This window comes from Megalobrama amblycephala, linkage group LG13 (assembly GCF_018812025.1).
Source record: "Megalobrama amblycephala isolate DHTTF-2021 linkage group LG13, ASM1881202v1, whole genome shotgun sequence".
In the NCBI taxonomy this organism is placed as follows: Eukaryota; Metazoa; Chordata; class Actinopteri; order Cypriniformes; family Xenocyprididae; genus Megalobrama; species Megalobrama amblycephala.
Genome location: NC_063056.1, coordinates 37,637,861 through 37,651,506, shown reverse-complemented (window position 1 = coordinate 37,651,506; position 13,646 = coordinate 37,637,861). Strand labels below are relative to the sequence as shown.

General features: G+C 33.4%; 1 protein-coding gene across 4 annotated transcripts in view; it reads right to left on the bottom strand.

Moving 5' to 3' along the window:
• Positions 1 to 13,646, bottom strand: part of cdk14 (cyclin-dependent kinase 14) — a 197,208-nt gene that overhangs the window by 49,128 nt on the left and 134,434 nt on the right. For all 4 annotated transcript variants that reach the window (XR_007179207.1, XM_048153943.1, XM_048153945.1 and 1 more), the window contains 2 exons: positions 8,764 to 8,827; positions 3,808 to 3,856 (listed from right to left, as the gene is read on the bottom strand). Coding sequence is in view for 3 of the 4 variants with exons in the window: in XM_048153943.1 (XP_048009900.1) it covers positions 3,808 to 3,856; positions 8,764 to 8,827 (113 nt within the window). In the remaining variant the exon portion in view is untranslated. The remainder of the gene's footprint in view (positions 1 to 3,807; positions 3,857 to 8,763; positions 8,828 to 13,646) is intronic.

Genomic DNA, 13,646 nt, shown 5'->3' with positions numbered 1-13,646 from the left:
AGAGATTCACATACTTTTTATATATATATACACATGTACAATAAATATACACTACCGTTCAAAAGTTTGGGGTCAGTAAGATTTTTTAATGTTTTAAAAGAAGTATCTTCTGCTCACCAAGCCTGCATTTATTTGATTAAAAATACAAACAAAAACAGTAATATTGTGAAATATTATTCCAATTTAAAACAGCTGTTTTCTATGTCAATATATAGTAAAGTATAATTTATTCCTGTGATGCAAAGCTGAATTTTCAGCATCATTACTCCAGTCTTCAGTGTCACATGATCCTTCAGAAATCATTCTAATATGATGATTTGATGCTCAAGAAACATTCATTATTATTATCAATGTTGAAAACAGTTATTTACATTTTTATTTCATGACACTATGATGAATAGAAAGTTCAAAAGAACAGCATTTGTCTGAAATCTAAATCTTTTGTAACATGAAACACTACCGTACAAAAGTTTGGGGTCAGTAAGAACTTTAATTTTATTTTTGGGGGATAGAAATAAAATTAATCAATACTTTTATTCATCAAGGATGAGTTAAACTGATCAAAAGTTATAGTAAAGACAATTATAATGTTAGAAAATATTCTATTTTAAATAAATGCTGTTCTTTTGAACTTTCTATTCATCAAAGAATTTTGAAAAAAAAATTGTACACAACTGTTTTCAACATTGATAATAATAATGAATGTTTCTTGAGCATCAAATCATCATATTAGAATGATTTCTGAAGGATCATGTGACACTGAAGACTGGAGTAATGATGCTGAAAATGCAGCTTTGATCACATGAATAAATTACACTTTACTATAGATTGACATAGAAAACAGCTGTTTTAAATTCGAATAATATTTCACAATATTACTGTTTTTGTTTGTATTTTTAATCAAATAAATGCAGGCTTGGTGAGCAGAAGATACTTCTTTTAAAACATTAAAAAATCTTACTGACCCCAAACTACAAACGGTAGTGTATATATATATATATATATATATATATATATATATATATATATATATATATATATATATATATATATATATACAATTTTATATATTATATTTATTTATTTATTTGAAAGAAATTATTATTTTTATTCATTAAATTGATCAAAAGTGACAGTAAAGACATTTATAAAATTAAAAAAAAAAATCAATTTCAAATAAATGCTGTTTTTTTTTTTTAATCAAAAAATACTGGAAAAAAATGTATCACAGTTTCCACTAAAATATTAAGCAGAACAACTGTTTTCAACATTCATAATAATAAAGAAATTTTACTGTATATTTTTGATAAAATAAATGCAGCCTTTTTTAACACTAAAAAAATCTTACAGACACTTTTCAACAGCGTCATAAATTCAGAATTTCTGTGCATAAATCTGTATTATTTCACAGACAAAACAGAAAAAAAACTATGTGGAATATACTGTACAGTTCCAATCATGGATATCTAGACGTGCATCAAATAAAACCCTAAAAGATTCACTTTTTAGCTCAATGACTGTTTTGGAAGTGCAAGTTAGTTAACATGACATCTAGAATCTAGACATCTTATCAGTAACACATCTGCTCTGATGACTCACTCATTTGAAGGATATTCTATCACTCTACTGAGGTTTGATTCTGTCACATTAAAGTAAAGTTACAGAAGTGATTGTTCGTTTTGCATTTGCATGTTGTGAAGTGTGTTTTTGGGCCTAAGGCTGAATGTGTGTGTGTGTGTGTGTGATGACTGAACTCCTGAACTATCACACACTACAACCAATGAGAAACCAAATGTAAAAAATTACAAATGTATGCAGATAATTAGGCCTCTGCAGCATTAACACATTAAAGAAACATGAAGGTTTCTTAGAGTTTCTGTCCACCAGCAGCGCTTTCAGCACTTTAAAATAAGAGCGTGTGTGAAACGAGCTTGTGTACGAGTATCTGTGTGATTAGACGGAAAAATCTATAGGGTTCTGTTTGCATCTGAAGTTCCCACTCGTGTTCTCGCTCTCGCAGCTGCTGGTGCTTCTTCTGCTGGTTCAGATGTGGGTTAATCGAATGAGATCAGAAACTTCACAAAACTTCATCTTCATTTTTTCATGATTAAGCTTCAGCTGAGATGCAACTTGTTTTAATGGTTTTGACTGTTTCCTTGTTCAGGACCTGATGCAATTCAAAAGTTTTGGGTCAGTTTGCTTATTTTCTTTTTCTTTCTTTTTTTTTTTGAGAAGAAATGGTAACACTTTACAATAAGGTCCCATTAGTTAACATCAGTTAATTCTTTAACAAACATTAAAGGTGCCGTAGAACGCGTTTTCACAAGATGTAATATAAGTCTAAGGTGTCCCCTGAATGTGTCTGTGAAGTTTCAGCTCAAAATACCCCATAGATTTTTTTTAATTAATTTTTTTAACTTTTGGGGCATCATTAAATATGCGCCGATTCTGGCTGCTGCCCCTTTAAATCGTCGCACTCCCCGCCCCCGAGTTCGTGACTGCCTTAAACAGAATAAACAAAGTTCACACAGCTAATATAACCCTCAAAAATGAAAATAGCGACGGCTCTCTTGTCTCTGTGAATACATTAAGAAACGATGGTAACTTTAACCACATTTAACAGTACATTAGCAACATGCTAACGAAACATTTAGAAAGACAATTTACAAATATCACTAAAAATATCATGATATCATGGATCATGTCAGTTATTATCGCTTCATCTGCCATTTTTCGCTATTGTTCTTGCTTGCTTACCTAGTCTGATGATTCAGCTGTGCACTGATCCAGACGTTCTGCCCTTTTCTAATGCCTTGAACATGGGCTGGCATATGCAAAATTTGGGGGCGTACATATTAATGATCCCGACTGTTACGTAACAGTCTGTGTTATGTTGAGATTCGCCTGTTCTTCAGAGGTCTTTTAAACAAATGAGATTTATATAAGAAGGAGGAAACAATGGTGTTTGAGACTCAATGTATGTCATTTCCATGTACTGAACTCTTGTTATTCAACTATGCCGAGGTAAATTCAATTTTCCATTCTATGGCACCTTTAACTAACAATAAGCAATCCATTTGTTACAGTATTTCTTAATCTTTCTTAACTTTAGTTATTAAAATACAGTTGTTCATTGTTAGTTCATGTCAGCTCAGGGCCATTAAATAATATTAAAAGACATTTTACTATAAATAACGTATTAGTAAATGTTGAAATTAACATCAATGAAAATTAATAAATGCTTTAGTATCATTGTTAGTTCATTTTGTAGTTTAGTAATGTTAACAAATGAAACTTTATTGTAAAGTGTTATCAAATATTTGTAGTTTTTACAAATTTGTCACACAGGAGGACTATTTAAGTGAGTTTCATAGCTCTCACTGATGCTTCAATTAAGGATCAACCTCGTCTCAGATGTTTCTCCTAAAAATGTGAGTATAAAAACTATTAAAATAATGTGATGAGAAATGAATTTGATGAGGAATGTTTGAGATTTCTGACTCTCAACTGAATTGATTTTGATTTGACTGAGCAGTTTGAAGCATTGTCAAGATCTTTGCTGAAACACAAGAGGTGAGATCACTTTTCAGGAGAAACATATGAGAAGTAGGTGATTTAATCAAAAGTCTCCATTTAAGGTCACTGCCATCTAGGAGATATAACTGAGATATTAAGAAGAACTCAGTTGATTTGTGATCGCATATGGTGAGAAACAGTTACATTACAGCATCTAAAACACACTTTACCATTCACACAAAAGAAAAAGCTGTACAAAAACACATGATAAAAATAGTTGGGGTCACTTACTTATTCCAGGCTTGTCTGAGTTTCTTGGGACTGTAGACAGTGAAACGATCTGCAGATGAGAGACAAACGACAGATGAAGAACTCAGATACATCTCTGATATTTATTTGATCCAAAAATACAGTAAAAAACAAAATATTGTGAAATAATATTATAATCTAAAATAACTGTTTTCTATGTGAATATATGTTCAAATGTAATTTATTCCTGTGATCAAAGCTGAATTTTCAGCATCATTACTCCAATCTTCAGTGTCACATGATCCATCAGAAATCATTCTAACATGATGATTTGATGCTCAAGAAACATTTATTTTTATTTTTAATGTTGACAACAGTTGTACTGCTTAAATTTTTTGTGGAAACTGTGATACATTTTTTTCTTTGATTCTTTGATAAAGAGAAATTTCAAAAGAACAGCATTTTAACTATTAATCATTAACATTTTGATCTTTTAAAATACTATAAATGTCTTTACTGGCACTTTTGATCAATTTAATGTGTCCTTGTGGAATAAAAATATTAATTTATTAAAAAAATAAATAAATAAAACTGTTACTGACCCCAGACTTTTGAACAATACTGTCAGTGTGACAAATAAAAGAGTCAAGAACGATATGATATTCTGCACAGCTGATTTTCTTGCTGGATATTATAATATTATGAATTAATTTTTATTTTTCTATTTTCCATTTTAGTTAAAGTTTTAGTAATTTTGTTATGCATTTTGTCATTTTATTAGGTTTTCTTATTTTTATATAGTTTTATTTTTTTTTATTTCAGATTTAGTTATTTAACCAAATGTTGTCTTGTCAACTAACAGAAATAACATTATTGAATTTCAGGTGTAGTTTATTTTATTTCAAATAACAAAAATGTTTTTTTTTTTTTTTTTATGGCTTTAGTTTTAGTTAACTATAATAACCCCTAATAGTATTCTATTAATACAGAAAATGTACGTACTGTACATAGCAATCATCCTCTATACTCCAGAAACAGCAGTATGTTAGTATGTTACTCTGAACACAGTCTCTTTGTTCCACATGTCGATTCATTAGTTTGGCCTCCTGCGGACTGGATCAACACACACCGTCCGCTCGGGCATTCAGGTATGAAGCATGTCAGTACACACACACACACAAACACTGATCTCATTTCCAATCAATACCCCTTATATAAATCCCAGCAGCTCCATGACCTGCAATTAAACATCCCAAACCCCACAACCAATCGCTAACTCTTCATCAGAGTGAGTATTCAATAACAGCACAGTGGATTACATAGCAGAAAACACTGTGATCAGGTCTCATACAGTATTATCTGACATAAAACAGCCGTCCCAGCTGGTCATAGTGCAGAAGCAAAGTAAACACTGCCCTCTGCTGCTACAACACTAAACTACACCAATGATGTTACTAGCTGATTACTAGCTGATATAATATATCAGCCTCTTAAGAAGACCTCAGATGACCAACACCTATGAAGAGACGGCGCCAACTCCTGCGAGGACTTCAGAAGACGCAATCATCTGGATCAGCAAGCACATTCCCAAATTTCTATATATCCTAATTATTGTTAATATGTAATTCATTTTTCCAGGAGCTCATTGCTTCTACCTTCAGTTAAACTGCTAACAGTGATTGTAAATGAATTGCCTAAATTATTACATTATTTGCTAACTGCATTCTTTAAATTGTGATGTTGACATGCATTCTCTGTAAAGCTGCTTTGAAACGATATGTATCGTGAAAAGCACTATACAAATAAATGTGAATTGAACTGAATTGAATATAAGGCACAATACTAAAGGCAAAAACATGCACTGGTCAATTTTGCTTCAAAAACATGTCTTCTTAAAATACACATTTAAGTGAAATCTGCACTTCTCAACAGCACTTACAAACACCAAACTATAATTTGTAATACAAAACATGTTTGCAATTCTTACTGTAATAAATCAACTGGGGAAGTATGGTGATGTCTATTAATCTATCATTTGTTTTACCCTGTAGTGTCAAGCCATTGTGACTTTCAAAATGCAATAAGGTTTTATTAAACAAATACACACACTATAGTAACAGCTCAGATGTAAAATGGCTGTTCAGCATCTACTGAAGCTAAATCACAAAATAACAACCTTTTACATTTATTGAGTAAATGTAACGGTGAGACTACAGACTAACAGGGTGTTTTAAAAGATCAGTTGATGGGTTTAATTGAGATTTACTGTCTGCGAGGCTTCACTGGGACGTTCAGTGTTTTATTAAGGTCACCTTGAGGAACATCAGAACTGAAGGACTGAATTGCAGTTCACTGTGTGGGTCACACTGAATGAATTCCCGAATCTCTCCAGAAGATGGCGTCTGCAGCTGAATCATCCATCCATTCATTTTTCTAAACCACTGGTCCAGTCCCAGATAGCATTGTGACGTTAATACAATGTTGAGTTTTGATCCAAACCATCATTTGGTTGAGACATTTCAATGTTTAAAGTGTAAAGTCGTCAGCACACATGGGTGGAGACAGTGACCTAATAGTGATCTGTAGTTGATGACCATAAGATTCTGCAAGTCTGTATCTTTGCAGAACACTAGTGGGTGTTTCTCATGCAGTGGGGCGTTTTCAAACCACGAGAGGCTTTTACTCGATTTTCTCTACTCCACTGGGGGCTTGTTTTAGGGGTGGGCCTTCATATTTTTAGCAAGCCTGTTGAAGAATGGTTGAAAAACATCCATTGTAGTTTGAAATTGGCCATTGATTGGTAAACACCCATTTTGGTTTTGCATGTGCACTTCTCAGTAGTCTAATCAATTCCTCCTCATTGGAGAGAAAACACAGGTACTACTGTTTGTTGAACCGCCAGATTTCTCTGGGTTTCAAACAATGGTGCATCTTTCTTATTATTTCTATGTTCTTTTGTTTGTTTTTTTGTGCTTGTTATTTGCATTTGATTTATTGTTACTGAATCTAATAAGATATATTTATTTAAAAAAAGTTATTAAAGTGTTTTAATAAACCATCCATTTTCTAAATTCTAAAAAAAAAAGTGCATGCATCTTGCTTAGTAATATTTATTAGGATATATTTATTTATTAGTGCAAGTAACATGAACGTGAGCATGAATATCATACGTTACACATAGCCCATGTGTTGCATCTATTACTCAATGCTTGCAGAGCACCTTGTCTTTTTTCCTTTAATAGGAATGAAGGCAGATGAGGATGGACAATACACATAAAAAATGAGAAGCACCTTGACAAATGTGATGTTGATAATATATTGAGTTGTAGTCGATAGGATTTTCATCTGGGACTTGATGCTATCCTGTGCCTCATCTCCTGCTCCCTCATTACTTCAGGTAATCGTTCATATTCCAGAATCTGAATTAAATTTAAGGAATGTAACTAATCTCCATTCTGTTTAGCCTGTTTTCCACTGAATCAAAAAAACAAAAAACAGATGTTTCAGAGTTTCAGAGTAGGTTTGGAGTTGACAAATCCAGATAAATCCAACCAACTGTTGCACAACGCTCGGCTGGTGTGTTAAATTAGGGCTGGAGATAAACTCGGGTGGAAAGATTGGCCACATTCCCATAGTGTCATTTGATAAATAGATTAAATACACATAATTTAAGAGTATTATAAATATAGTTACAATATTCTGTGTTTAACAATTTATAAAAAGTGAATTATGTTGTGTTTAGCATATTAACATTGTTGAATGTGAATGTATGTATGACAACTGAATTGACTAGCTCTTAAGTAACATCATGCTTTCTTTTTCAGATTTCAGAGAACCCAAAGGAAAAGAGGCAGTAGTCTGATGCAAGCAGGAGTTTTTATAATTTGAGCCACTGACTTCTGAAAGTAATGTTATTTTTAAAGGTTGTAATGCTTTTGTCATTTTTGCCCCACTCTTAAAGAATCTCTTTGTCATTGATTGTGTTAAACTGTCAAATAAAAGAAACTGACTCAACTGCTGGAAAGGTGGTTTGAAATGGTCAGATATTTGTTGACGTACCACTGAAGTGTAGCTGAAATATTAATGTTGTTTGGAACATCATTTTATGTTGACATTCAGTAAAATCAACATCACATTAAAATTGATCATACAATATTACTAATTATTTTTTGAGAATTTCAATATTGATTCAACAGCAGTGATGTAGAATCAATCATAGTTGATTCAATAGCATCATCAATGATTTTTTTGTTCACCATTGTTTCAACATTAAATGCGGGTGCAAACTTGATATTGAACCAACATCACTTTGTAATGTCGAATCAATAACATTACCATTGATTTGAGGTTGAAATCTCAACATGTCTTCATTAACTGAGGGCGCAAGAATGATCTCAGACGACCAAATCGTGGCCAAAATCATACAGTGTGAACCCGCCTTTAGTCAGCTTAAATCACTGTTAGATTAGATCGATTACACTAGCTAGATTCACTCGAAACATAGCATGCTGAGGACACCTGCTGGTTAAAGTTGTGTAAATGCACCAACAAAAACATGTTGTACACTTTGAAACCGCAGCGTGTGAGCTTAGAATAAACAGAACATTATTGTTCGTTGGCGTGGACACAAATATAGTTATTGTTCTTGGTGTGAACGGCCTAGAGAACAGCTCTTTATCATCTGTGCTTCGGTATTTGAACATTAGCGTAACGGTTTATTCCGGAACATTCCTCAAATCCTGGAAGCACACCAACACTACACAAGTCTTGCTAATAAAACACAAATTAATTGCAAAAAATATTTCCAAAACCAACATGGCTGAAGTCTCAATGGTCTCATATCTGTGGTTTGTCTCGTCTGTGTGGTTTGCTGTGGTTGTGAGCGTTAATGAGCTCCCAGAGGTCGTCTGCTGGCACACGGACGGAGGACGATACGGGAAGCGTTGTCAAGGGCGCGTCAGTGTGTGTCATTTACAGTCAGATGAACAGGGAGTTTACCTGGTTTGAAGTGCGGGAGTGAGTGAACACCTGGCCACGTCTCCTCCGAGGGCGTCCCCAAAACCTGCACAGACAGACAGAGAAGACAAAGAAAACTAGTTAAAGGGCAGAGCGCAGACATCCATCCCAGAGGGTTTTCCTGGACACCAGCAGAGCGGGACATTTAATTCACATGACTGCTCAAAGGCATTGAAGGTTTTCAATGTGAATAAACAAGTTTATTATGCACAAGTGTGTGTGTGTTTAGAGCAGCAGTGCTGGAGGACAGCGGGGGCTTTTTGAAGTCTGAAGCTTGTAAAGAGCATGACTCGATTAAACACACACTGTAATTACAGCCGTCAGACTCAATGAGCCGAACCGCTGAGACGAGCGGCAGAGAGAGAGTGTGTGAGATCACGTGCGCAGATGAGACCACAAAGAACACGAATTATCAGAATTATTTTAATTATCAGGTGCTTTTCACCATACTTTCATTCTCCTACACATACAGTAGGTGTTTTTAGTACTCCAGATTTGTTAACATTATCTAAAATGGTGCTTGACTGTGCAAAACACAGTGCCATTGTGTTTGGTTGGTTTCCAGGATGTTGCTATGCAGTTGCTAGGGTCTTCTGGGTGGTTGCTAGGTTGTTCTGTGTGGTTTGTGGTGTGATGTAAAGTCTGTAGATGTGTCTCAGGTTCCTCCTTCAATGTGTGTCTATGGGATTTTATTTCATTTTTTTACCTGGTAAAAATGTTGATCACTTAGTAACGTAGCAGCACATCTCTCCTGAAAAGCACACATGATTTGAGGAATCATTCATGTCTGGAGCACAAATTACGCAGGACAATGCACACACTCAGTAATGACTTGGAAAAAATGAAGGATCAATCTGTCCAGCAGGGGGCAGTATTGAATTTTGTTCAGTTTGATGAAGCATAAGTCTTTATAAGAACTTTTATTTAAAGAAAAAACATGAATAATTATATGCTGAATATCATCTGGCCACACGTTAATTAGTGTAGGTTTAACTTAATTATGTTTGTGCTGTTTTAGAAGCTTGATGAGTAATAATTCAATTTGCACAGAATGCAAAACAACTTAATAGTATTTAAACAACCAAAGACAACAGCAGCATTCATCATATGTGATCCGCGATGGCCCACGATATTACACACATAAACTAAAAATATATAGACTAAACTATATATATCCACATATATATATATATATATATATATATATATATATATATATATATATATATATATATATATATATATATATATATACACATACACATACATATATATATATATATATATATATATATACATATATATATATATATATATATATATACATACATACATACATACATACATACAGTACAGTCCAAAAGTTTGGAACCACTAAGATTTTTAATGTTTTTAAAAGAAGTTTCGTCTGCTCACCAAGGCTACATTTATTTAATTAAAAATACAGTAAAATTGTGAAATATTATTACAATTTGAAATAACTGTTATCTATTTGAATATATTTCACAAAGTAATTTATTCCTGTGATGGCAAAGCTGAATTTTCAGCATCATTACTCCAGTCTTCAGTGTCACATGATCCTTCAGAAATCATTCTAATATGCTGATCTGCTGCTCAAGAAACATTTAATGTGTACAATTGTACAAAATATTTGTGTACAATATTTTTTTTCAGGATTATTTGATGAATAGAAAGTTCAAAAGAACAGTGTTTATCTGAAATCTAATCTTTTGTTACATTATAAATGTCTTTACTGCCACTTTTGATTGATTTAATGCATCCTTGCTGAATAAAAGTATTCATTTCTTTAATTTCTTTTCAAAAAAATAAAAATAAAAATTCTTACTGACCCCAAACTTTTGAACGGTAGTGTATAATGCTACAGAAGCTTTGTATTTCAGATAAATGCTGTTCTTTTGAACTTTCTATTCATCAAGGAATCCTGAAAAAAAAAGTACACAACTGTTTTCAACATTGAAAATAATCATAAATGTTTATTGAGCAGCAAATCAGCATATTAGAATGATTTCTGAAGGATCATGTGACACTGAAGACTGGAGTAACGATGCTGAAAATTCAGCTTTGCATCACAGGAATAAATTACTTTGTCAAATATATTTAAATAGTACACAGTTATTTTAAATTGTAATAATATTTCGCAATATTACTGTTTTTTTACTGTATTTTTAATTAAATAAATGTAGCCTTGGTGAGCAGACGAAACTCTCTCTATATATATTCTTCTTAGGACAACTCTGATTAACTTTTTTGATCCACTTCAAATGTTGACTACTGTATATATATATTATAAGCATAAGTTGATATTACTTGTAAGTTAATATTATATTATAAGTTGAATAAATAAAAGTTTGAATAGCATTTAGATTGCTATTCTGTTCATGTTCTGTATGGCATGCTTCAGTTCATCTACATCTGTTGTTCTGCTCTATATCTAAGCTTTAGCTGACCTCCTTCAGAAACAAAGACATGAGAAATGCCCTGCGTCCCTGCGATCAGACCGCTTTCACAGTCATGTACCTCTATGATGAGAAATCTCTCTGACAAACTGAGTCGAGTGTTCAGAAATCTCACAGGAGCCGGCTTCAGCGCTGGAAAAACAGAAAACGGTCTCTCTCTTTCTGCCCGTCTGTCTCTCTGTGTCTGTCCATCATGCTCTCAGAGAGCAAGACCCTTAAAACAACCTCCACTCGGGAGCAAAAGCAATCTGGAGTGAAATTTGTCTTCTATATTGAACACACATTGGGGGGAAAGATCGAGCCCTGGACATCAAACATCAAGCACATGAATCTTTGAGAGCGGGTCACCTTGACATGACCACCGACACAGACGGGTTCAGTCCGGATCAGATCTGTTTGGGACACACTGAAACACACCAGTGAATCCTTAAAGAAACAAAGTCAACATGCAATCAAAACTCGCTCTTTTGACTTTCTTACTATGTTACTGGTCCTATTGTGAATGATGCATCTACTGTGAGCATGTTATTCTCACATTAGTGCAGAATATTCACGGCAGAAGTGAGCCTCATCATGCTGCCATTAACGTGATAATGAAAGCATTTTGCAGGCTTGCCTTTGGTTTGTGCATGACTGCATATATATGAAATTTTAGCAAAAAAAAAAAAAAAAAAAACTCTTCAATTAACTAAAACTAGTAGCAAAATGACATTCAGTGTGTTCACTTGCACTGTCTTACTATGATTTAAACAACCAGACAACAATGAAGATCACTTAAAGATTTTTTATTCTAGAAAATATCTGTCACGAGTGGCTGCATTTATAAAGCGCATTACAAGAATAATACAAGGAAACTGTCTTTAATCCAAACATCCACAGGAAAACTCAAAGAACTGAACAAAACAGGCAGTATATATACACCGACTAAATGAGTTAATTAATTGAACGACAGGTAAACGGAATCATTAAACAAACTGGCACAGACTAGGAAACTAGGTCACACAGGCAAACGGGAACAGGGAAAACAGAACTAAAACACAATAGGGGCTTTCCTACCGGAGGAACCGATTCAAAATTCCTAGAACTAATGGTGAAAGTACCCACTTTTTGGCATGATCGAAATGCAGGAACTGGGAATGATTTTAGTTCTAGGAACTCCTTTTGGGGGAACTAAATTAGCTCCTACTTCAGTGTGTTACTGAAAATGAAACACACTCAGTGTCTCGATGAATGCAAGAGTTCAGGGCAGGACTGTTTGTCCAACAACGGAGGACGTGACAGTTATTATAGCTGTCATTTTGTTTACAGCAGCTAGTGGTGCAAAAACTATAAATCACCACATTAAACATGCGATCCACTCAAATGAGTTGAAATTAGAGGATTGATATTAACCACAACCGTTTTTACTCACGCACCATGTTAGAAAAAGGTCTTGATGTAAAAATCTATTCCTGATGTCAGGATGCTGCATTCATAACCATCTCTTCCTCTGACACACAGAACGCTCTGATCTGAGGGAAAACAGGTTCATTCCTCATGTTTTGCATGAGCAGATGGACCAATGAGGTGTGTGACAACAGACTGATGGACTGTCAGAGATACTGTGCAGGTGTGTGTGTATGAGTGAGCGTACAGTATGTGTGTGTCAGTTTGGAGAAGAGGGCAGATAAACAGGAAGGAGCATCAATGTTGAACATTATGGAAATGAGATGCTAAAGAGAAGTCTGCCATAAATTATAAGCTGATGCAATTTACTTTTTGCTCAATACAGTCAATACACATCTATTTTTCTCAATATACTAAACTAAACTAAAAATAAAGGCATGGTTACTAAATCAAAACTGTGAAAGTACAGTCCAAATTTTATCATGCAAATCTGATGAATTGCATATGTATGCATGTATATATATATATATATATATATATATATATATATATATATATATATATATATATATATATATATATATATATATATATATATATATATATATATATATATATATATATATATACACACACATACATGCATACATATGCAATGCAATCAATGCGATAAATGGTAAACCAAATACTATATGTGTGTGTGTGTGTGTGTGTGTGTGTGTATATATATATATATATATATATATATATACACACAGTACAGTCCAAAAGTTTGGAACCACTAAGATTTTTAATGTTTTTAAAAGAAGTTTCGTCTGCTCACCAAGGCTACATTTATTTAATTAAAAATACAGTAAAAAACAGTAATATTGTGAAATATTATTACAATTTAAAATAACTGTGTACTATTTAAATATATTTGACAAAGTAATTTATTCCTGTGATGCAAAGCTGAATTTTCAGCATCGTTACTCCAGTCTTCAGTGTCACATGATCCTTCAG